This window comes from Notechis scutatus, chromosome 5, assembly GCF_049901735.1.
Source record: "Notechis scutatus isolate UNSWTSFEM ecotype Mainland chromosome 5, rNotScu1.2, whole genome shotgun sequence".
In the NCBI taxonomy this organism is placed as follows: Eukaryota; Metazoa; Chordata; class Lepidosauria; order Squamata; family Elapidae; genus Notechis; species Notechis scutatus.
In genome coordinates this window covers 22,138,056-22,164,636 of record NC_142013.1, presented here as the reverse complement: position 1 = coordinate 22,164,636, position 26,581 = coordinate 22,138,056, and the positions used below count along the sequence as shown (strand labels likewise).

Genomic DNA, 26,581 nt, shown 5'->3' with positions numbered 1-26,581 from the left:
GAAAGGTGATAAAAAAGGGCAAAACTCACTTAACAAATGTCTCACTTAACAGCAGAAATTTTGGGCTCAATTGTTGTCATAAATTTAGGATTACTTGTAATCTGATATAATTTCCAAGTTTTGAACTGATTTAACATAAAACTTTAAAAACAAATGCATCAATTACCAATGACTTCATTAGCTTCTTGATCATTAGATTTTAAAGTTTAATTTGACTCCCAGGTTATATAATTTTGTAATATTAAAATTGACACATTTCCAAATGGTATTGATACTGGAGAGAAATGAATATATGGGAGACCAAATTTATCTCCCATCTAAATCACTGGATCTTTTTTTAAAATCCATTTTTGCTCTTTACTGATTTCTACCCTCCTTCCTTCTTAAAATTAAAAATAGCACTAATGGCTTTAGTTAATTGAACATGGTGAAATGCAATCAAGACCTTTTCTCTACTGCTGATGATAGATGAACTACATCATGATGAATTGGGGAACTAATGTGGTATTAGTTCCTGGATGTTGGGTGGCATGTACACTTAAACCTGAGCATTGACAAAATTTCTATCTCTCAATTAATTATTAAAAGCCACACTGTTTGGATCTACATATATAATATGCCAATCCATCAGGACATCCTAAGTTCTTTGGAAGAACACGATGCAAATGAAAGTCAACACCAGTAAACAAGGAGGAGCTGTGATTTCATTTTGTTGTACATATAATAGCAATATCTGTTTACTTTAGCATTGCTTTTTGTTTCATGTGTATTATTTGCAATGTATTAAAATATTCATAGTGGTCTTGCTTTAACCATTTGAATATTAAAAAATACATGCAATTTACATATATCAACAATAACAGAATATATACCTGCAGGAAATCCCATTACATTGAATATTCTGTCCAGCTGATCATGATGATACGGATTACTAGTTTTTATATCCTCTTGTCGGCAGTGGAATATTGGTTCTGATGTTAGCAGCTCTGCAAATATACACCCTATAGCCCAAATATCTTTACAAAAAAGGAGGGAGGAAAATCAAATAGGCATTTAAAAAAGAAGAAACAATGGTTTACAGATGTGCTCATGAAAAAATTATACTTCCAAGCATTTCCAACTAACATTTCAGTTGTTATGCTAATGTCAAAGATTCTCCTGAATTTTCATATCATCTATTACAATTCTAATTATAAACGAAGAATAAATGATTGCTCACCTAGCCAAGAACTAGTATGCTTGTAACCTGCAACTTATTATTGCATTATGTCACTTTGTCTTATGTTAAAATATTAAAGATTTCAAGAGAAAATTCTCAATTACAGCAAACATGTTACAACAAACATCTATAAAGAAGATGTTTCAAAATGCCATTTTTATAACTAGACTAGCTCGATACCCGTGCTTCGCTACGAAACTATGTGGTCGGGCCTAGTTTTTGGGGAGGAAAATAAGGAAAAATAATTCTGCCTCTGCCTACCAGCATTCATCGGTATTCATCTGGCTAGAGTCCTGTCAGTGTGTGAGAGAGTTGAGGGCTGTTTGGAAACTGAAACAGTATTTTCTGTATAAACAAAGAGGAGACAGCAAGGAGTCTGGGCGTGGCTTAGCTCAACTGTTCTGTACTAAAGCTGCTTGCTGTTGTGAAAGTAAAACTGAAATTAAAACTCCTCTCCTCTGCTTGTATTTTGCATTTGGAACAGATTTCTTTTCAAATGGGGAAGGGAGTAGAACTTCTTAGCATCAGAGCGTGTTAATAATAATATAGGAAATACTAATGCTCTGATGGTCATTTTGAAAAACCCTTTCTTAGTGAGCACCTAGAAGCCAAGAGGAACATATGGGCCAAATTTCAAGTTTGCAGGCTTTACGGTTCTGGAGATTTCATGATGACGCGTGAGGGTTATTTCGCTTTTATATATATAGATTCCCATGACTTGAAACTTCAATAAAGCATCAAAAATTGAACAATTCCTAAAGATTTCAAAACTTGCATTTAAATATTATGGCTATAACTAATACAATACTACTACTGTATTTACAAATTCTCAAAATTGGTCCAGGAAGTGTTCAATCTTTGTAACTGATAGCAATATGGGGAAAAAGATGTATTATTCCAAATATCATTCATTCATACAATTAGGTATAATTCATTACTACGCAAAATTGAACTGACTGGGGATAATTGCAAGCTTGACAAGATTTTATTTTTTAAAATAAATATCTTTAGAAAACTTAGCAATCATAGGATAAGAGATCTAATTATGGCTCAAGAGCAGGGGTGGGATTCACATTTTTTAACAACAGGTTCTGTGGGAGTGTGGCTTGGTGGTCATGTGACTGGGTGGGTCTGGCTAGGTGGTCATGTGACTGGGTGGGTCAAAAGAGAGAAACTCACTTTAACAATGCTCTTGGAGCAGGGGGTTGGACTAGATGACCTCCGATGTCCCTTCCAGATTGCTGTGCTGTTTCAAATCATCCTCTGAAGTGCCAGGGTTTGTGGTCCTTCCTTCCTCTCCTTTTTCTCTCCCTCCCTCCCACCCTCCATCCATTCATCTATATCTCATTCACTTTCCCTTCCCTCTTTCCCCCCCCTCCCTCTTTTTCTTTCTTTCTTCTCTTCCCTCCCTTTCTTTCTCCCTTCCCTCCTTCTTTCTTCCCTCACTCCTTCTTTCTCCCTTCCTTCCTTCCTCCCCTCCCTCCCTTTCTCTTTTTTTTCTTCACACCCCCTCCCGCACCCCGTTTTGGGCCTAACAACCCTCCCTGGAGCCTCAGGAGAGCCAAAATGGGGCCTGGGGATGTGCCACATCCCCCTGTGCTTCGTTTTGGGCCTAGGATGCCTCCCTGCACTTACCTGGGAGCCACAATCAGGTGTGTGGGGAGCACTTGGAGGGGCAGGGTGGGGCAGGGCCAGCTGTTCTTCAGAACTACTGGTTCGCCAAGCTGGATGTAAAATTAACACCTGGTTTACGCAAACTGGCTCAAACCAGCTGAATCCTATCCCTGCTTAATTGGCTATGGCTGAGAGCATAAGTATGACGATTCTCACAGACATGGCAATGAGCAATGCTCAACTTTAAGGATTTACAATGCTGTTTCTGTTCGTAAACAGGGTTTCCAGATGTCATCAGATTATTCAGGACAGAAACAAGTCTAGTGAGAACTAGTGTATTTGTGAGTTTGATTTTAGATTGTCATGAAAAGAGATGAAGTCAACATAATCAAAAGTTCTATCCAGGGAAAGGAAGTATTTTCCCTTTTCTTTTGTAATATCAGCAATTATGTTTTTGTAAGTTGCCCAGAGTCATCTGGAGGTTAAAAAATATAATAAAATAAAACAAAAAATAAATGGTCATTCAATGAAATTATTAAAATCTATAGAACAAATGTATTTTACATAATACTTTGTAAGTCATTCTATCAGAGACTTTAGGCATTAACTAAATTTAGATTAGGGGTGTCAAACTGCCTGCGGCCCAGATGCATCATATGCAGGCCACACCCACCCCAGCTCCACGAAGGGGGAAAACATCACAATGCATCACATGACAGCAATGTGATGTCGGCAGTTTGACACCTGTGATTTAGATGAAAGAGATAAAGTTGATGGAGAATTTAGAAACGCTTGGTAATAGGATTTTTTTTGTAATAATGAAATTAAAACTAAATATATTAGTTTAGGTCTAGTAATCAAGGCTATAAGAATCATCAAATCATTGGTTCCAGACATGTGCAAGGTGAATGATTGGAGTAAGGGTGTTTTTGCCTTCATTATTCCCAATGAAGTAAGTTTTACTTGCATTTGAGGGAACATACTAGTATTGTTTAGAAAATCTGAGGAACCTAAACATCAGCATCCAGTCTCTGCGGATTTGAATCACTTTGTTCTAAAATCTGGATTCAAAGCTAACAAATTCCTGTCCTTGTTCTACAACACAAATCAATTTTAGTGCTAAGTGTTAGAGACATTTATTATCAAAACATGAAACATATCAACTAATTAAATAGGGTTTTTTGCTAATTAATTGTGAAGAACATGTCTAGGCAATTGAAAGAAGTCTGTATAAGATGTGGCATACTCTTTCTATGCAAAAAAATAAGTAAGTCAGGCTTAAATAATACAATATTCCTAACTTAACAATGACAATCACATTACTTACCAATAGCTTTGGTATAATGTCTTGCTCCAAGCAGTAATTCTGGAGCTCGATACCAGAATGTAACAACTACTGGATCCAAATCAGCTAAAGGCTTCAAAGGTGAATTAAATAGTCGGGCAAAGCCCATGTCAGCTGTAAAATGAGGAGGGAAATTGAATTTTAACATATATGTTGCTTAATACAAACTGATTTGAGTTCAAATAGGCAGAAATCCTGTATAATTTAACTTTTAAACATATTGAACTTGTTTCAAAAGAAGTGTACAGAGCGTGTTGCATGATTAAAACAAGCTAATATGAAAACTTGGTCATGCAGGATGTTCCCCATATTCTGATCAGTCCTTGGAAAGTTTGGAAATATGGAACTGAATCACTTGAAAATGGCAAGAATATTTTAATGCATATAAAAATATTGATGCATGTTAAGATGTTAAATATTTCTAATACCAAATTAGTAATCTGACAGAAACAGTTCAATTTGTAGCAACCAAGGCAATAAAGCAACTAGCAAATTAATAGAACCTACTATTCAAAGGTAGCAGGATTCTTCTTAAGCTAGGAAAATAACACATCTGAATTCCTGGTGTGTTCACTTAGCTACCTAATTCTTCTCTACTTTGGTGGATTTAAAATAAGTGATGCTTGCAAGTATTTAAACAGCAACAGATTAGTAAAATACTGTATATTACTTGCATAATAAAACTACTGCTGCGGCTAAGTGCAAAACTAATGCATTTTTCAGTAGAAATTCCAATAGAGCTGAGAATCTGAGGTTGCAATTATAGGGCACGCAACAAAGGTTTTTTTAAAAATACGAAACCTAAGTATGTTTCAGGAGCAAGGTACCAGATATTTGGATATTCATTTGAAAAAATCCCATTCATCTGCTCTACAATATTAAGACTTCTTTAACTATATGGAACCCTATTTAAACTTTTGTTACATTTCATTTAAAAAAAATTAATTTTATTCTGCATTAGACAACAAACATTTAGCTGTTGAAAAAAATGAATGTTAATGTTGGCTGCATAGAAAATGGGGAGGAAGGGAAGGATAGTGTCAGAATATAAATATCTGAATTTTTAAAAAAAAATTTAAACAGGAAAAGACCAACATGATTATTGTTTATGAATCATCAGCTTTATCACACTTTTGAAAGGCAAACTTCCTATTAATGGCATTGGATGGCTTAACTGAATTGGAAGAAATGCTCTTTCAAATCCAAAACTAATGTGTAACTGTTTGGGGGAGCAATCATTTTTTTCAGAATTTTGTAATTAGTTCATGTTTGCAAGAAAAGTAGGTGTCAATTTTCAAATAATAGGTGATAGGTTACCTGTATCACAAGAAACATCACTGCAATTAACACTAAAAGTGCAATCTGTCCTCTGCTATTAGACCATCATGTTTCACTGACAAGAGGACTTAAATCTGTTAGTGTTAGTATAATTATTTATTTACAGGTCTAAGTGATGAAGTGTTCAATATTGGTCTAATTCTATTTCTTTCTAACTGAAACATACATTAGTTTCAGACAGGAGCAGCTATTTTAACAGACTGCTGTTCAACAGTCTCATCTAATTGAGATTGTGTTAATTGCATGTAAATTCATCTTAGAAAAGGAATTTAGAGAAAGGAAAATTAAGTATATTTAAACGTTCTGCAGTAATATCTGGATGTATCTGCTTAAAGATTCAGGATGCACATTAAGCATTTGCTGGTGCATATGTCCCTCAGGACACTGACGTGCAGTCAAAATATGTTTGGTTATTGTGAGCTTTACTATTATACTATATGTTTTAATATTTTAAAAGAACTATCTAAATAAAATATAGAATTTCTATATTACAAAAAGTAGTTCAACCAGAAATAAAAATCATACAATTTTCACAGCTTTTTCCTATTAAAAACATAGTTTTTCCTTTGCTTCCTATGATTGAGGAATTATCAATACTTTTCCAATTATGACTGTTAAATTTACTATTAAATGTTAGCATCACTGAGGAAAATTACAACATTTTTAATGAAAGCAGGGCCCAATTTAGGTTCTCCCAGCCTACAACCTGCTCTAACACTGTCCAACACGAACATATGTTATCTCTATTTGATTTGTGATCCAGTAGATTTTAACAATAAGTATTGACCTATGCACTGTTAGAACATTCTGTCTTAAATGCTACACTGGACTTATCAAAGATATAAACATACCAATTTTTACTCTTCCTCGCTCAGGACCTTCACCCATAACTAAAATATTAGCAGGTTTCTGTGGAAAAAAAATAAATACACAATACATATACCAAAGTAAACCTAAACATTTGTGGCTGAAATTAGCTTTACTTTCCAATTATAAATCAAAATGCAGTGGAATGTTAAAAGTGATAATGCCTGTACATTATTAGTTTGTTGTAAGACTACATAAGCAGCCAAATAATTTCCTTGACAATTTTTTTACCTCTTTCAAGTATCCTCACAATGGCTCCTCAGATGGGTAGCTATGTTCCAGAACACAGAGAAAAATGTGTTGTTTCTCCTGCCTCTCTAACTTCCAACATTAGCCAAATACAGAAAAGCAATGAACATTTCCTCCCAGTTAAATATAACTGTACAATATTTTATATAGAACTATATATTATTCTAAAATTAAACTCTCTAATATTTCATTTTTAGAAATACGGGTGCTAGTTTGGATTTTAAAGGCTTATTTCATGGACTTCGTTTTTCTTCTATTATTTTTTAGTTTCATCCATTTGCCCAATATATTTTATTTGACAGTATTTTTAGAAATTCTTGTAAACAACTTGTGCAATTGCTTTTAAAGTATTACAGAGCTATGCCAATATTAAATTGCTATTTCCTTATTAAAATGTTGCTAAACCTATAAAAACCAATAATAATAATTGGATTATATTGATCCTAATGTTGTATATTTGGTTCAGATTTTTATCTCTGAAATCAGTTTAAAGAAATGATTATTGTTCATTCAAGTAATCTGCCAGGAAAAGACACAACACTAATATTTCAGCATGCATGAATATTGAGGTAGCTATATGGCAGTATATGAATTTTAAGATCCATATTAACAATTAAATGTTTACAAAAATATGACAATAATAACATTATCTTTGACAGGGAAAGGTATACAACTGATTTGAAAAGGGTTATTTATGACTGCATAATTATGCAGATATTCAAAGAAAGCTGTAGATTTGTGCTCATATCTATTGTGATGGTAATTATCACAAGAGACTATTAGGCTATGTAGCTCTAATAGTGACTGATATAAAAAAAAATCAAAGAATATGTAGAATTGCTATATTGCCTTTCTACTTCAGTGAGGAAATAACAGGTCTTTGGTACTCCCTGAACCTGATGGTTTTCTTGCAGATGTTTCATTATTCAAATTAGGTAACATCATCAATGCTGCCGGTAGTAATACTAGCATTGATGAACCCATCTGTAAGAAAACCACCAGCCTAAGAGAGCATCAAGGATCCCAAACAAACTCCCAGCTACAAATATTCTTCTTTATAACTAACATACCTTTTTATAAGGATAAAAATATCTAAAGGTAAAATATTAAAGTTTAAAGGCTTTACTTTTTAAAGTTGGAATATTGGTGTCTACCATTGTCATCGTACCAATCTTATGATACGATTATTTTCATATGTTGGAAAATTCTTTTGAATTGGTCATACTATTTCTGTGCATAATTTTCATCAAGTTCATAGAAGTGGATTTTCCTTCCATTTTAAAAATAGAGAAAACAACTGATATAAACCTTCTGAGTTAAGCATAAAAACCACAAAAGAGTTTTTGATATCTAACGTGACTATTCCATATGCTTTCAGATGCACGCATAAACTTTCTGTCAGATTTATTTAATCACCAAAAGTAAAGCTGGATGAGGAAAAATCATAAACAGTGAGAATTATAAACAAATGAAATACAAATGGAAGTCTCAGTTATTTATTACTGGTAATCATTCACAGAACAATGGCAAAACTGATTTACATATGTCATGAACAAGACTGCTATTTTTGCCGTCTGAAAACTTTTGTTCCTTTAAATTTATATATTTACAAGCAACAAAATTACATTGCTATATATCAAAAGGGATTTTGAGGCATTAATGAAAATGGTCCTAAAATACTTCCTAACAAGATATTCTGAAAGTTTTCATAAATTTGAATACAGTAGTACAAAAAGTTTAGTTTAGATTAGAAATGAATAATCCTGAAAAAAATGTCAGAGCTTCACTGGCAAATTATTTAATACTTAATTGTTTATACAGATATATTTTCTTCCACAACCCCAAACTCAAATGACATTGATTGTACATGTTGTGTCACAAATAGACAATGAAAGAATTAGGGGTTATCTTTAGCAATAATTCAACAATATTGCACTGAACGTTACACCATATTCAAAGATATGATATTATTCAGATGATTAATTTCTCCCTTCAGGAATAACACAGTTAATTTTATTTTATTTTCAAAGTCTCCCCTTTTAATAATTTCTTCTGCATAGCATACACATAATTTCTAATTTTCTTTGCTATTCAGTTTTATCATAGGTAACAGATAGGTTTGCTCCAGTATTTATATAGGTTGTTATCTATAATGCCTGTTTTTTTTCTGCATAAAAAAGCAAAACCATGCAAAGACAAATAGAAAGAAAGCCTGCAAAGCAATATTTCATTTTACAAGCAGACTTACATAAAATCTAAATTTATATATAGTTCTATGAAACCACACAGATTATGCTTACAGCTATTTTCAAGCAAAACTCATTAACTAATTGAAAGCAAACCCTGGATTCAATTCAAAGCAAAATAAACATAAAAACATAAAATGTAAATACAGATCACCCTCTGTGTCTTGGATGCCAAACAAAACATCAGGAAAAAAGACATGTAAGGAACTATGTAAGGAACCATCATACTACTTCCTTTACATCCTATGTTTCTGTCCAGATTATGAATGACTTCTGAGATATGCATTTACTATTTATCATAACTTGATTAAATATTGTCTGTTACTCTCCTGCTTAAATATCATTGTGTCCTTACTTTTAATTTATTTTATGTAAGCCTATTTTACTTAGTTGCAAGAAATATGACATAAAAACATAATGCCCTTATCATGGCCACAGCTCTCTTAAAGGTAATCCAGATGCCTATGAGGGTTGAGACACAAAATGAATGTTCAGATTTCTGTGAAAATATATTAGGCATTTGATGGATAAAATAACTTGGATTATTTGATGTTGGATTCTTCCTGGGCAATTTCTATAGAGTTGACTGAGGAAAACTTGCCTACTCTCCAGAAGAAGATGGAACCTATGAGTCTTGAAGAAATGGAGAGGATCCTCAGAGATTTATTCTAGCTGGGCATGGACGGGAGAACGGTAGAGCGTGTCATCAGCTTCAAGTTCCTGGGGATCCACCTCTCTGAGGATCTGTCCTGGCAGATCAACACCACCAGCCTGATCAAGAAAACTCACCAACGTCTCTTCTTTCTGAGATTACTAAGGAAGAACCACCTTTCCCCAACTATTCTGATCAAATTCTACCGCTGTGCAGTCGAGAGCATCCTAACCAGCTGTATTTCAGACTGGTATGGAAATTGCACCATTAAAGAAAGGAAGGCATTACAGGGGGTGGTGCAAACCGCCCAACGCATTATAGGGATCCCACTTCCTGCTATTGTGGACATTCAGAGGAAACGATGTCTGCAAAAAGCCCACAGCATCGTTAAAGACTCCTCCCATCCAGCCCATAAACCGTTTACCCTTCTTCCATCTGGAAGGAGGTTCAGGTGCCTGCAATCTAAGACCAGCAGGCTAAGGAACAGCTTCTACCATACAGCGGTCTCCTTATTGAATTCCTCAACTCGTCTATTCCCCCACACACACTGATACTTTCTCTGATAATATATATCTTGTATAAACTCTCTGTGCATTATACTTATATTCAATATGTTCATAAACACTCTGTACAGTCGTATATATTCCTTCCATAGACATATATTCTGTATATTCATAGATATTCTGTATATCCATATATAGTTACATATTTTGTCTATCTGTATATATATATTTATACTTCATTGTTGTTTTGCACTTCTGGTTAGATGCTAACTACATTTAGTTGCATTCATGTGCAATGACAATAAAGTTGAATCTAATCTAATCTAATCTCCAAGAAAGTGATCAAGAACTGAATTCAAAGGGTGATTTAGTTTATCCTTGAGTGATGGTGTTGCCATGCCATGCCTGCCTTGAAGGAGACAGTGGTAAGTCCCGATTGCTAGATTTCAAACTGTTAACCTATGTACAAGGTTAAAATGAAGCTTGTGTTGAAGGAAATAGTACAGCAATTTTAAAGGGACTTGGAGAAAATAGATAGCTCTTTCAGTAGAGTAATAAAATATTGAATATGTTTCTAGATGAACTTTGGACAGAGCAAGATTGGATCTGATTCTCCTGGTCCTACTTGATTTCTAAGAAGAATTCAATATCACCAATAAAGTAGGCCTTCTGGGCAGCCTATGGGGACTGGGAATGAGAGCACTGTACTGTACCAGTTCTCTTCCTTCTTCTGAAGTGATTTCCAGTTAATGTAGGTAGGTAGAAAGAGATTTAGCCTAAGGCCTTTGCTATTCAGGGTTTCAGTTTGATGTCAACATTAGGTTGCTGAGTGAGAACATCCACCAGCATAGGTTAAGGTATTATCACTATGCAGATGACACTGAGTTATATATCCAATCTCCTAAATGAATGGGCAATGCTGCATAGCTCCTATCTATTGATGTTAAGTATACGGATGGAAAGGAACAAGCTTAGGTTCAGGCCTACAAAGAGTGAGTGGTTTGCTCTCAAAGTCTAAGGGATTCACCATCTTGAATCCTTGATGGGCTTGCATTTTCTCAGGTGGCACTCTGAGACTCCCACTTAATGAACAGATGGCAGCCATAGTCATGAGGATCTTTACACAAATCCATCTTGCATTCCAATGACAACCTTTCCTGGACTGGGAGATCCTCATAATCATTCATATCTTAATAGCTACCAGTTTGGAAACTGCAATATATTACCTTTGATAATCACTTGGAAATTTCAACTGAACTAGAATGCAGTTGTATAAATAACTATAGGCATTCCACTTTTTGTCCATGTAGCATCTCTGCTCTTGTGCACAGCACCAGGTTACCACAGGGCTTCAAGATGCAATTCAAGATGTTGATGATTACCAATGAAGTATTTCATAGTTTAGGATCTGGTTACCTATGGGACTGCATTTCCCTTGACATTTTTGCCTTACCAATAAGATCTGGTAGAATTGTACAGCAGTCACCTCATGGGATTTAGGAAAAGCACCTTCTTTTTAGCTACAGCTGCCTGTGAAACAGCATTCCCTAAGGCCCATATGGCTACACCCCTGCTGTGCTTTTCTAAAGTTGATTAAGCAGGCTTGACATGATCCACTCCCTGATAGCATATCTTGATTTTATGACTGTGAATAACATCATTTCCCTTATGTGCTGAGTAACAGAATTGGAAGTGTGTGCAAAGGTTCTACCTACAACTGTCTAGGAGGACCTCCAGATTGTGCACTGGGATACTGCTGTCCCATCCAGAACTAGAGATGGAAGAACCTTGTCTCTGGAAGGTCCAAATATCCACAGCCATTCCATCTGGCTAGGGCTGAGTCAGAGCCCATTTTGCCCCATCCAGGCCTGAACAGCTCTAGATACTGGGATAGAACATCCACAGCATCACTCAAGGGCCTGGAGTAGAGGTATAAAGCTGGGTGGAATCCACATATTGATATCTCCTCACAAATTGATGAAACATCTCACCCAGTGACTTCAGCTAGATATTAAATAGGAGAGGAGAGAGAACCAAGCCCTGAGCATGGGGCCATGGGGTTGAGAATGAGAGAGTGGAACGTGCCCCAGAAATAAGATATCTTTGGCTCAATCCCTATGAGTGGTCTCTCTCCCAACTCCCATCGTATTTTTCTCTACTTGTCATTACCTTGATTTTATGGTTTGCTTCCATCCCTTCAGAGCCTTCCTCATTCACCCTTCCATTGCAATCCATGCCCCCACCTCTGACTTCCACCTCTCATCTATAAACCAAATGAGGCCTTGCTGCCTAAGGTGCTTCTGCCTAGCAAATAGTAACAACAATCAAGAATCCACTTCATCTTCTAATTACAATCACATATTGCTCAATGAGTCTTTTCTCACTGGACTGTAGCTCATTCAAACCTGCACACACACACACACACACACCATACATACACACTATACATATACCATTCATGGCTCTCACATGTGAAGAAAGACTGTTTCATCCTCTAAATCCTTCAACTAGACGTTAACAATCCAGTATTTTCTTACAGAATCCCTTTATTCTCCTCAGCTATTGACATAGACTATGCAGAGATGTCTATCCTAATGTAGTCTATCCAAATGTATTCAACGATTGACTGGTGGGGAGGAGCTGCAGCTACAGGACCCTGGTACCAGTCCAGTCCTCTCCTGTGTCCACCACAACAAAACCTGTCCCTAATTATTCTAACAGGTAGGCCATTTATGTTTCACTTCAGTAGATTTATCCATTCTAAAGTTTATCTTTTTAGGAAGATTAGCCTGTTGGATATTAGCTTGAAAAGTATTAAATCTGCAGTTGCGGGACTATATCATAATGAAGTCTGCAAGTCCTCCTGCAGCTGCCCAGGTGTAATCTGAGCTTATCTCCAAGCATATTGATAAATAAGAGAACCAGTGTTGATAATATAGCTTTTCCTGCCTTGATTCAATATTTGCCAAACACAATGGAGGTGCCTAGATGAACTGTGGCTGCCAATCCATTTCACAACAGTCCAACATCCTTAAGTAGCACAGTTTGCTAATCTACACTACGTTCAGAATTGATTTACAAGATTCTAATAAATTCTTCCATTATTCAATTGGGGTTGACAGTAACTGCAGGGTTGACAGTAACTGCACAAGCAAAATTATTGAAAGAAATAGTTTCTCCTTTCCATACTATTTGAACATAAAGTTCAAAACAAAAGGTAGAACAAAAATGTAGGCTTTGGGGTTTGAAAGCAACTTTGAATGAATTCCAAGAAGAGTCTGCCAAAAGCTCTTCATATAAGTCGGGTATTTTATTTATCAGCTATTATTTATATGCCACTGAGTTGCACAACACTATATGCCCTACAAGGTGCAAGAATAACCCAATTATAAAAATCAGTATAAGTATTTATCTTCAGCTACGAATTTCCTTCACTGGAAAAGGACTATTTTAACCCTCTTCTGAAAGAATAAAACAGCAGGACCTAACATGATCTCAGCAGTATAGCTGTTAAGGAATGAGGAGGCTGGCAATAAGAATACCCTTTGCTTATCTTAGGTAGGTACTCGCAGCATCCTTTTTTGACTAAATTAGTGTTTCTTAGCCTTGATAGCTTTAAGATGTGTGGACTTTAATTTCCCTATTTCCTAGGATAGCATGCTGGCTGGGGAATTCTGAGAGTTGAAGTGCACAAATCTTAAAAGTTGTCAAGATTGAAAAACACTGGTCTAGATTGCGTACAGCAGGCATATTCTGGACAAGTTAGTCCCAAAAATAAGCATTTTTTTCCTTTAACTTCATAAGAGTTGTTTAGCAAACCTGGTTTTTAGAACATTTGTTTTACTTAAAACATTTTTCATAGTGTTATTCTAAACATTTCTACAAACATGTATGAAGGTCATTCATACATGTGCACTGTCTGGAATTCAATGGGCAAGTATGTTGTCCTAGACTAATGCTCATTGTACTGAAAGAAACCATAAAGAAATGAGTTGCAATGTGAAAGTGATTTGCAGCAAAGGGAGAGCAAGTATTTTTGGAATCAAGGTTGATTTCTGGTAACTACACAGATATTTTCAGATATTTTCAATACTGAAGTGGATTTGCATCAATTTTCTTCAACCCAGCCTGCAGCCCTGGGATTTTCTGGTTTCTACTACCCAAATACTAAGAAGCTCTGACTATTTAAGTGTATGGTTTTCTTTAAAAATCAGATTAGATGCTGCACTTGCTGACAATTTGTGCCGGATCCAGGCAAGAACATTTCTGTCATACAAAAAAATAAATCTAAATACCCCAAGATGCACTGATGATCATTAATTCAGACAGAAAGCAAAGGATGGGCACCATACAAATGGCTATTGAGCCCTGGTTCTAATTAAGTAATGCCAAAAGCAAAAATGAAAATTACTACGCTCCAACTGCTAGAATGCTCTGCCAGCACAGTCTCAATACATCTGGAGAATCTGGTAGGGAAAGCCCAGACAGATTTTTGGACTAATCCAATAAGGCAACATGTATGTTCTTAAGAGCATTCACAGAAAATAAAGAAATGTTATTTAAATAATTGACAAGTCAAATATGCAAGTTATACTGAATATGGACCTACTCCTTACCTAGTAGCTTTTATGTTGTTTTTTAAAGAAAGAATGCAAAAGCAGCTATGCTGTTTCTCTTGCCAAATATTTAAAAAAAGACATATGAAATAAAAACACCTATTCAAATAGACATTTTCCTGCTAAGTTAAACTTGAAAACAAACTATGAATACTTTATACCTAATATATTGTGCAAAACATTACCACTAGATAAAAGCCTTATATCTATTTCTAATCCCCACTGTAGATCTACTTACCAAATCCCTGTGTAATACCCAGTTAGCATGTAGATAATGAATGCCATCTAAGATCTGATATAATAGAGATTTCACCATTCCTCGAGGTAACTGAACTGGCTTCTTGTTTGCCTTAGAAGCTCTGTGAAATTTTATTATGTGCTAAAAAAAAGCAAACATAATTAATCAGCATGAATGTTTCATTATAGCAAAAATGTCTACTGTATTCATTACTGAGTTGGTATTTCTGATATTAGAACAAGAATTACATATATCACTTTATAAGGGTTAAAGCATCTTCCTTTTCATTTAATTTTGTACTCAACAGCTGAATTTTGATCTTAGATTTTATATCTATTTTTGCAATCTATATCTATCTCTCTCTGTTACATTACAAACTATAAGCTTTCCAACACTACTTTCAAAGAAAGTTTCTAGATTTGTACTTCCTTATGCACATCTAGAAGATATGGCTATAATTACATTAAATAACAAAAAACAACAACTACACTAAGGTCAGATTAAAAAACAACTATACTAAGGTCAGATTAAAATGATTTATTTCATACGATGACATATGTTCAATATTTTTCAATATTGGTATAAATCTATTTCTTATGGATCTACAACCATTTCTCTACCAGAAGATTAGGATATTGCTATGGCCATGTAATGTACTTGATGAAGCTCTTTTGCCTTTCATAGCATGTCTAAAAGTCTGAAATATTTTAAGCATTTTATTTCCCTTTTTTATCTCCCTCCCACAAAAGAGCTGTCATTTATTGTATCCATCCTGTGTTCATTTAAGGAAGAAAAAATATTTTCTTATCTGCTACATTGCCGAGCAAACAGAAGTGTCTCTTAAAAAAATCTTGTGAAATCTTTAAATATTTTAGGGGGGAAGAAAGAGAGAGAGAGAGAGACAGAGAGAGAGAATGAGAATGAGAATGAGAATGAGAATATTTGCAGTAAATATTGCAATGAATGGCAACAGGGAAAATTGTTTTGAACTTCTAGCCACTATTTATTATGTATTATGTATTATGTATTTTCAAGTCTCATCATGGGGAGGTGTCCATGACAGGGTTGTAACTGCAGATTGAAGCTCTATCACTTAGTACACAGGTGTCAAACTCGATCGTGTCATGTGACATATCGTGATGGTTTTTGCCTTTGCAGAGCCAGGGTGGGCGTGGCCTGCATATGACCCGTGGGCTGCCAGTTTGATGATACCCCTGATTTATTAGGACAAGCAATACTGATGAACACACAAAGAAACAGGACTTCCAATTTGTAGCTTCGCTTGCCATTTTATTGGCTAATCCACAAGCATTCTTACCCAAAGGTCATGTTCTGCATAGTCAAAAAGGAGCCATACTTTTCTGTCAGCATGAGACAGAAACACCTTTTGCAGAGAAATTACATTTGGATGCTTGAGTTCCCGCAACAGCTGTAAAACAAATACCATACACTAGAAAGATGTACAAATCAAAAATACAAACTGACAATTCTTTTTGTAACTTTAAAACAAGCTTGTTTTTCAGGCTTAATCTGAAATCTTTTAATTCACAAAGGACAAAAAAAGCAGCGTGGGATTCCTTTTAATTAAGGAATTCCTATCAGGTTTTTAAATTAGACTAACAGCTGGGTCAAACATACCTCCCTTAGGATGCAGATAACACTAGTTAAATTTGAACTGAAGGGAATTTCCACAATTTAAAAAATGATGCAACTTTAACCCAAAACTAAATGACATATAAATAACCAAATATACTTTGAATGCCTGGATCTTTTATGACTTTTTAAATTATGCATGTTAGTCATAGAACTGTAATTCAAGAATCTGACAAAATGCTCAGTATATATATTTTTAAATTAATCTGTCAATACACAGATGAAGATATGCAAAGTGGCTTATTTTCTATATCACAAGTCATGCTTTACAATTATTCTTTTGTACAATTGTCGATATTTATCTCTACATCTGACAAATCGATTTGTTCCTTATAAAAATGGACTTACAAAAATAGTAACTTTAAGCTAAAAGGTTTAAGATTACTACTGAATGCTTCGTAATTGAAAAGCCAGAAGTAGCACATTTTTAAAAAGTCGCTTTTGAAAAGCAGCCCTGTAAGAAAATAGGTACATTTCATAAATATTATTTTAAAATAATGGCAACATAGTGACCTGAACAGTCTCAAAAAAGCCTTTTATTGTTTATACACTAAAAGCCCATCCCTTCACTTATTCTTTGTTCAGTGGTAAAGACATATTTACAGATAAAGCTCTGTTTACTTTTTTTTCTTTGTTCTTATTTTGTTCTGTAACTAAGGCAAAACAAAGTAGGGCACTTTACAAACAGAAAATTGTGTAACAGTATTATTCCTTCTATTATACTTGTGATCCTGTTCACATCATCTAACTACTATTCAAAGGTAATCTAAACAAACAGAGGGATGATGATAAAGTACCACCATAATTAACAGATCTTAAACATGCAGATGAAGATATTTCACATAATACAATTTTAATTTTAACTCAAGCAAAGGTATCTTACATTAATTAAATTCATAATCCGTTTGCCCTGATTAATACAGTTTATTACCACATTTACCATCTATATATGTAATTGACTCCATATTGATATTGAGTTATAATATCAGTATTTTTTCCTAAGCTTATTTTGGAAATTGCTTAGATACAAACTGACTGTACTTTAATGACAATTTACCAATTACTATGGTTGTTACTACAAGTAATCCTTGACTTATGACCACAACTGAACCCAAAACTTCTGTTGTTAAGTGAGACATTTGTTAAGTGAGTTTTGCCCCATTTTATGATCTTTCTTGCCTCAGTTGTTAAGTGAATCACTGCAGTTGATAAGTTAGCAACCTGGTTGTTAAGTCTATCTGGCTTTCCCATTGACTTTGCTTGACAGAAGGTTGCAAAAGGTGATCACATGACCTTGTGACACAGCAACGGCCATAAATATGAACCAGATGCCAAGCATCCAAATTTTGATCACATGATTATAAGGATGCTGCAAAGATCGCAACTGTGAAAAGTGGTCATAAGTCACTTTTTTCAGTGTAACTTTGAATGATCACTAAATGAACGGTTGTAAGTCGAGGACTTACTAAACTTACTAGAAGTAGCATTATGATCTACTTTAAACTGACTTTTTCCCCAAAAACAAGATGTACACTATCACAGTAACTGAATTTATGTTAATATGAACACTAATTTAGAACTGAAGCTACTTACAGCTATTTCTCTGCATGCAGACATAGAAATCCCAGTACCTTCAATTTGCTTCAAAGCATAGTCTTTATCATCTTTCCTGTGATAGGGAACAAAAAACAGTACAAAACTGCATTATAAATTCAAAAGAATTCTTATAAGCACCATTTAGGGTAACACACAGTCAAATGTTCAAAATTATTTACATTCAAGTAAAGGTTTGAAAAAAGGTAAATGCTAGGTAAGTTATATTTTATATAATACATAGCCAAGATCCACATAGCTAGCTGGATTAGAGCATGACCTTTATATGGGACTATTTTATTTGCTGTGCATAAATATAAGTTGAATGTAACTGAATCTTTGATAATAAGTTGAGAGTGTCAACATTTGAGTATAAATTCCACAAAATAAGCGGCTTGAAAATTATTTTTAAATATGCTATCAACAACTAGAAATAAAAGTATAAGATACAAGCTAGACAAAACATATTACTAAATATATGTGTTTATGTATTTTCTTTGTATAAAACAATATATCTTCCAAATATATCAGAAATTGATATATCATCAGAATAGCTAAAATGTAAAGTTAAATATTTAACATGAATGCGTAAGACTATACAACCTATTTTTCCCATTTCAAAATATATGTGATCTGTCCAAAAGTGCCTTGACTGAATGGCTTAGAAATAAAAACAAAATTATAGATGAAAGACTGATTTTGAAAACAAAAGTATAAAAATTTTCTTCGCAAAGTAAATTTATTTTTCCCATTGTACAAACAACTTTTAAAAGTACAACCATTTAACTTGACATAATGTTACATGAAATGGCCAGGGAATGCAATGTAAAGGAAATTATCCGTCCATTTTGGGAGATTTGTATGCCCAATCCCATTTCTTTCCTACATGTTCTCTATGTACAACAGGGGTTCCCAACCACCAGTCTGTGGACAGGTCCTGGTCCGTGGCATGCCAAAAACTGGGCCGTGCAAACAAATGATCAGGCAGCACATGAAACTACATCCCCCCTCATTCACAGAAAAACCTCTCTCCACTGAAATGGTTCCTGGTACCCAAAAGGTTGGGGGCCACTGATGTACAGTTTCATCAGTCTGAATGTAGAAAATTATTATATCTGATAACTCTGATACTTTCTAGCAACACTACGAAGATGAATTAAAGGTTTAAAGGTTTCCCCAGTCCAGCTGTGACTGACTCGAGGAGGAAATGCTCGTCTCTGATTTTCAGCTGAGAGAGCCTACGTTGTCTGAGAGATGCTTCTGTTATCATGTGGCAAGCATGAAAATGCAGAATGTAGTAACCTTCCCACCAAAGTGGAAGCTCTTTATCTAGTCCTGTTTGCATGCTTTCAAGTTGCTGTGGGTTAACAGGAGCTGGGACGAGTAATGGGAGCTTATCCTGTTATATGACACTTGGATCTCGAACCCAGGCTGTCGGCTTTTCATCTGACATGCCCAGTGTCTTAACTGCTAAGCCACTGTACCATCACAAAGATGAATCGGTTGTTATAAATAACTTTGGCAATTGATCGTAAGATTAAAAAATCAAACATAAATAGTTAGAAAAAATTAAGTAACATTCAACAAAGCTTTGAGATCTCTCATTGATATCCTATAAGGGATCTCCTCTCTTTATTACAGAAATCTAGGTCCCTTTCACAAATGACTGGAGGATTAAGAGATCTTCCATAGTGCACTTTGAGATATATGGAAAAATAACTAGAATAATTTCCTTCCCCATTTTGTTGACATAATCTTTCCTTTAGCAGAAGTTTATATTATGTACCAGAATAAACTAAGTCTGAACTATATAGTAAAATTGGAATACTCTCTTGGAATTCGTTCTAGGTGAGATTGTACTTTATTTAAAGTAGATAGTCCTTGAGTTACAACAATAATTGGGACCAGAATTTCTTTGCTAAGCAGAATGTTGTTAAATGTGATATGTGATCAATCAAGAGCAATCTTGGCAGTCCCAATTGCCATAATTAAGCAAAGCCAACCAGTCATCAGGCAATCGTCCACCTCAATCCAAACCATTTGTTGTTTGGTCTCTCTCAGCCTTAAGCCTTGATAAGGTAAGGGACTGCCTCCTCTTCAATTCCCCTCATCTGCCTATCTCGCTCCATCTCTGTCCTTTGGCCACACTCTCCAGTGGCACTCCTTGGTGGCAGTGACACTGGGGCTGAAGTAGATAGCGTTCTGAGGCTTTCAGAAGTCCAGAGATTAAAGCACCAGGTCAGAAACAAGGAAAATATGAATTCTTTTTCTGCCCTAGACATGAAAGCCAACATTGGGCAAGTCATTCTCTCTCAATCCAATTTACCTCATAGGTTGTTGTGGGAAAATAGGACGGAGTATTAAGATTGTTCATTGCCACGAGTTATTTATAAAAAATAACAAAGGTGGGATAAAAATAGTTTTAAAAAATCTAAAATTCAGTCTCAGCCAGCCATCCCCACCCCCGGGCCTCTACTTCGGCTCCAATGCCGAAGAATACTCCCTCAAGACCTGTGCCATGATCAGCACTGTAGCATATATGAGCCGGGGTGGCACAGTGGTTAGAATGCAGTACTGCAGGCTACTTCTGCTGACTGCCAGCTGCCTGCAATTTGACAGTTCGAATCTCACCAGGCTCTAAGTTGACTCAGTCTTCCATCCTTCCAAGGTCGGTAAAAGGAGGAACCAGATTGTCGGAGGCAATATGCTGACTCTGTAAACTGCTTATAAGTCTAAGTGCTACTGCTATGCTATAAAGCTCCAGCCATCCCTGCCTACTCTGCATTCCACAGGTTTTGCTGCACTATCCTTTGCCATTTTCCCATTGCTGACAGGCCATTCTCGGCCTGGCCCAATATTAGGCAATTGCTAGACATGGCAGATCTTCTCCCCGAAGCCGTTCACAACATTCTCCACATGTGTCGTTCTTGTGATGCTTCAGAAAGCCTTTGGAAGGCTTCTGAAGCCTTACAAAGCATTGCGATATTGTTGCACCCACCATTCTACAATGTGCAATGCCGTTCTCAGAGTGCAGGTAATAATCTTGGTTGTATCATTTATTTATAAAGTTCACTTGAAAATAAATTTAAATCCTGTCATTGGGATAAGAAAATGGATTGGAAGCTATTAAGATTTCTGAACAAATTCCTTCTGGTTTTTGATATTTTGGATACATGCCTGTCCTTCTATAAGTACACTAATCATGTACTGACTATAAGCAAAAAACCAGGATTTTGAGTCCCATATACTTGTTACGATCAACCTGTAAAATCCTACCCAAATGAATGAAGAAGCATTAAGATTCATGGGTTGCCACATCCAATGCAGCCTGCAAGGCAACCTTGAGACTCCACTTGCAGAGTAAAAGCCAAGATTTTATGTGCAATAAAATCTACTTTTCTTCTTATCTAAATGTAGCTGTAGTCTTAGGCTTCCTGGAACTGGGCGAGAATCATCTTTTGCATCTTAAATTCTCTCCACTTTGTTAAGTACTCAGCAGAGAATGAGACAGTCATTTTAGATCACATTCTATGTGGTTAACAACCCTTGTCCATTGAGTGCTATTCTGTCTGCAGAGATTTTTCTCCCCCGGCCTCTTATCCTGGTAGAAGTCTATTCCAAATTATAGGAGCCAAGACCAAATATCTTAACCACACTTTCTCTTATTATGAATATAGTAGAACAAAACAACTTTGGTTCAATTACTGAGTCAGGCTCCCAGGTATCTGAGCCAACAGCAGATTTTTCAACATCATCATTTTGTACCAGCATCTTCCTTGAATCCTCAACCAATATAAATACTGGCAATTAAAAGAGGTAGGGGCAAAATAAGGAAGGTCCAAAATAAATATAGCATTCTTCTTTCAAATCAAGAGGTGAAGTAAGGTTTGGTTTAATCCAGCCAATCGGATGCTACAATAATCATAAGTGTGATATCATGAGGGCATGAGGCAAAAGCTTGGTCATCTCAGCTGTGTGGAACAATAGATTCTGCAAAAATCCATCCATTTTCAGAAACCACTAGATCTCCTCTAGAATGTTATATTCCAAAGAGGGAATAGAACATTCTGGAGTTCTTGGAAATTCCTGGTGATTCTGTGTTTCTCTAATTTTAATATGTATAAAATACAATTTAAAATTGTATAAGGTATCTAGAGAGGCACAGTGTAACAAGCAATGCAAAAATATTTTATGTAAATAAATTCAATCTATATGATTAAAAAAACAAGGTGGAAACAACAGGTGCAAGGTATGGGCATATATGAAATAGCAGCTACAATAATTGAGCAGATTTGGAGCAGATTTGTTTAAAAAGTGACTAGACTGCCGAAAATGACTGCATTGGCTACCAGTCTGCTTCTGGGTGCAGTTCAGAAGCATAGAAGCCCTTGATGGCATAGAATGAGGCTATCTGATGAATCAACTTGTTCTACTAGGACAAGCCCACCCCATTTATGCTGTACAGTAGAGAGGGCCTACTGTGGATCCCATCAAAGAACTCCCAAGTATTGGGATCCAGAAAAAGCTTTCTCTGCCATAGTAATCCCCTCTTTGGACGATCCTATCTTCCACAAAAGTCTGAAGATCTGGCTCTGCCAGTTGGTCTCAAGACTCAATGGAAGAGTACCACACTGGAGGTGGCTACTAGATTGATAACAAGCCCCACCTCCCCCCTTGCTCCCTGCTTCCCCACCTGCCTGCCTTTTATTCTCATATCGTTGTATCATTGTTTTCTTTTTCACTGTTTATTCTATTGTTCCATTACTTTACTACTGTTATGTTTATACTTCATTTCATTTCTCCATTGTTATTGTTGTAAGCCACCTAAGGTAGACCCACAGTGAAATACGGTAGGAGGCAAATAAATTTAACAAACAGAAGATATTGTGTGCTCATCCATTGTCAGAGAAAGAAAGGGTGATGTGGTTCTTGCGAAAGCTCAGAGATAAGCAACTTAAAGTCAGTAAGATACAGGTTACTTCAATTCTAGCAGACCTCTCTGTAGTCCTGCTATACTTTTCAAATTTTAAAATGAGGCCTTCTCTTCAATCTCACAATGTGAGAATAATTCTACAGGTTATTTTTTTCCATCATTCAGTCTTTGGAAACATAAGCCTATAAATATAGTCCTAGGTATTTTTAGAATTGAGTCTTGCTATCTTAGCAGGGGCGAAGCCTCAATGAAACTTGGATTTGCCAGCCTTCATAAATAAAGTCAAAGTTTATTACAGTACTTCACTAGGATAACAGAGAACACTCTGATCAGTATATCTATCATTTACTATGCACATCTCAAAAATCTTTTATCTTATCACTCTAATCTATGTATACTGTATTTCAGGATAACCTGGAATGACCAGAAAGTGCCCTTGTATTAGCTCATACCTCTGAGCCTCTAACTGAGGACACTTGGCAACCTTTACAGCCTGAACAAAATAACGTTGGCTTTATGCGTAGTGGGCAAAATAAATAGTTTTCCTATCTTTTAGCTATGACCAAAATCAAATCTAGTCCATCTCTTATCAGACCCAAATTTATTCTTCCTGCCCTCAGATATCTCCCCTGCAATCCCATTTAAACCAAAGCGTAGAAGCTTCCTCTCCAGTTCACAGTGCAGTCCAAGGGCAGCCTTTGCAAGAAAACTGCAACCTGGATAAACCCTAACTCTTCCATTCTCCATCAAGTGAAGACCTCAATATTCTATCTCCTTGGACATCCTCACAAGGACATGGGTACCTTCCCTAAACTGGCCAGCAAATCAGATCTCTGCGATTTTCCACCTCAACATTTATAAAAATCTTAGTTTTTTCATTGTCCAGGATCCCTCATTGTCATTATATATAATTAGGCACCCAACAGATAATTCCAATAAACGTGGTTATTCCCTTCAGTGTTGTTCTCCTTTTTCAGACCAAATCCATGACTTAATCATCATCTAAAGAGATAGCCCTGCATGGAAATTAGTTCTTCACTCCCTAACAAAAAGAACATTCTTCTCTAACAGACTGGTCTTGTTATTATACCTCTGAAGAAAAGAATCTCAACAAGGGTGAGATCAACCTGATTCCTTAATATTGGTCAAAGAATTAAAAATTGCACAAAATTTACTTGGCTGTCCTTTCTCAGCAAAACTATTTTTAAGAACATAGTAACAAAGAGCTATATCTATATCAGTTATTTTTTTCTCTCCTTTCAGGGGAGAAAAGTTTATAACACCTTTTACTTATATATCATAAATTTTAGATTTTAAGTCCGAAATCAAATATTTTCTTATTCATCTTCTAGTACCCTGGGACTTTCGCTAACTTTGGCGAGGAGATTTAATCTGGATGCAGAGTTTAATATAGTCTACAGACCTTGTTCATTTAATTACATTTTCAAAGATTATTCATTTTTGTCTACATTCCTTTTTTTTTTTTTAAAAAGAATCACATTTTGTTAGTACAGTGGCACCTTGCTACTCATCATTAATCCAGGAGGTGTGAAGACTACCAAAAACTCTGAATGCCAAACGGTTTTTTCCATAAAGAATAATATAGCAAGTCAGAAGGCAGCTGACATTGACAAGTTCTAGCTTGGGTGTCGAGTACCAAACAAACAATAAGGGAGTACTGGGACAAAATTTGTGCATTAAAATGTGTTGAGTATCAAATTTGATGAGTTTCAAAGCTGCTGAGTGCCAAGGTACCACTGTATGTGCTATGCCTGTTTTTCCCTATTTATTGCAGCAACTTTCGACTTTGGATTTAATTCTCTTTTTACAAAAGCTTTATATTGCTATTAAGTCATGAAATATGTGAAAATGTATTATATTTTAAATAAATAATCCAGGGTATGGCACTTGTAAGTGCTAGTACAATAAGAAAAGTCTGGAGAAAAATAAAGCATGGGGGAGGGGAGAATTGACCAATTCAGCTATAGTGAGATAATCCTACATTAAAAACGACAAAAAGAAATATATTTCCAAGGAACTGCAGCTGATATACAGAAAAATGTAGTGGGGGAAAACTATTATTTTCCTTGTATTGTATACAATATTGGCATACATGTAGACCATGGATGGTCAACTCAGAAGAATTATTATTATATTAAACTACTATCCTATTGAACAAAAATCTTGAAAGCTTGTGCTTCATACACTATGCAGTGATAGTTTATTAGATAAAGTCTAATTTATTATTCATTCAATCAATTTATATGTCCACCTCTCTGACCATAAGGAGTCTGGGCAGCTAAGTATAGTTTAAAATACGATAATATAACATAATGCAGAACTGACATGTTATAAAAATATACCAGAAACTGAACAAATTCATGGATTCTAATTGCTTGAGTGAACATTATATATTAAGTCACCTACAAACAATATTTTGGCTTGGTTTGCACATTATATAAAACCATTGGAATTGTTTTTTTGTATTTCTCCTGAACGCATACACTGGAGTGTTGGCTGGCCTTTTGGAGCAGTCAGATAATAATTATAAAGAAGCCAAAACTGCTTCTTACCAAATTCACTGATAGAAAGCTTTATTGGAGCAAGTTATCACATTCAGTCATTCATTATATTTACAATAATTCTTTTCTACTGTGATAGGAGATTTAAATTACTAAAAGTTTCACTCAAGTTATGCATCACTCAGAATGTATGAAGTGATCTTTAGAGCCAAAATTGGTCCTCAATTGGCAGTTTTGTCAATAGTATGTTTTAAAATATATATTCACATATTTCTCAACAATCTTAAGAACAATCATAATTTCTCCTGCCTAGCATTAAGCTGCACAGCACTTCCCAAATGTCTTACCTACTTCCAATCTCAATTCAACCAAATATGTTTCCAAACATTTTGTGTTGCGTGCCTTCTTGCTGACTCCTGGTGACTACTTGGACTAGACCCTGCAGTTTTCTTGGCAAGATTTCAGAACTAGTTTGTTACTGCATTCTTCCTATGGCTGAAAGTGAATGACCTGCCCAGGGTTACCCAGCTGGCTTTGTGCTTAAGGCAGGAGTAGAACCCATGGTGTCCTAGTTTCTACTCAGTGCAAAATTTAGCCAAATAGATTTGCAAGCATATTGAATAATGTGTCAAGATCATTGCAGTTTTTACATTTATTCCTGCTATCTTTACATGCAAGACTAATATGACTTTTTAATCACTAGGCAATCATTCAGCCTTTATATATGTTAAACAAGTCACACAGTCACCTTCTAACCAAGCTTTAGCTATATTTTAATAATAGACAGTGTACAACTTACACTTGTGGCCTAACCATTTTTTAACTGTGTTTGTGACTTTGTCATCCATTTTTCTTCAATACTTACATGTATAGCATTCTTTTCAATTTAATGTTTGACATATCACTATCATTTCCATTTAGATCTCCAAAATAATAATTTAATATTTCCTCATATAAGTATCATTGTAAATGATGACATATCTTGAATTTAAT

The 26,581-nt window shown here is 35.4% G+C and overlaps 1 protein-coding gene across 3 annotated transcripts in view; it reads right to left on the bottom strand.

Moving 5' to 3' along the window:
- CDK8 (cyclin dependent kinase 8) overlaps positions 1 to 26,581 on the bottom strand; it is a 48,411-nt gene that overhangs the window by 17,627 nt on the left and 4,203 nt on the right. For all 3 annotated transcript variants that reach the window (XM_026675056.2, XM_026675057.2, XM_087966313.1), the window contains exons 2-7: positions 18,134 to 18,209; positions 16,206 to 16,316; positions 14,888 to 15,028; positions 6,368 to 6,425; positions 4,161 to 4,292; positions 873 to 1,016 (exon numbers count right to left, since the gene is read on the bottom strand). In XM_026675056.2, coding sequence (XP_026530841.1) covers positions 873 to 1,016; positions 4,161 to 4,292; positions 6,368 to 6,425; positions 14,888 to 15,028; positions 16,206 to 16,316; positions 18,134 to 18,209 — 662 coding nt within the window. The remainder of the gene's footprint in view (positions 1 to 872; positions 1,017 to 4,160; positions 4,293 to 6,367; positions 6,426 to 14,887; positions 15,029 to 16,205; positions 16,317 to 18,133; positions 18,210 to 26,581) is intronic.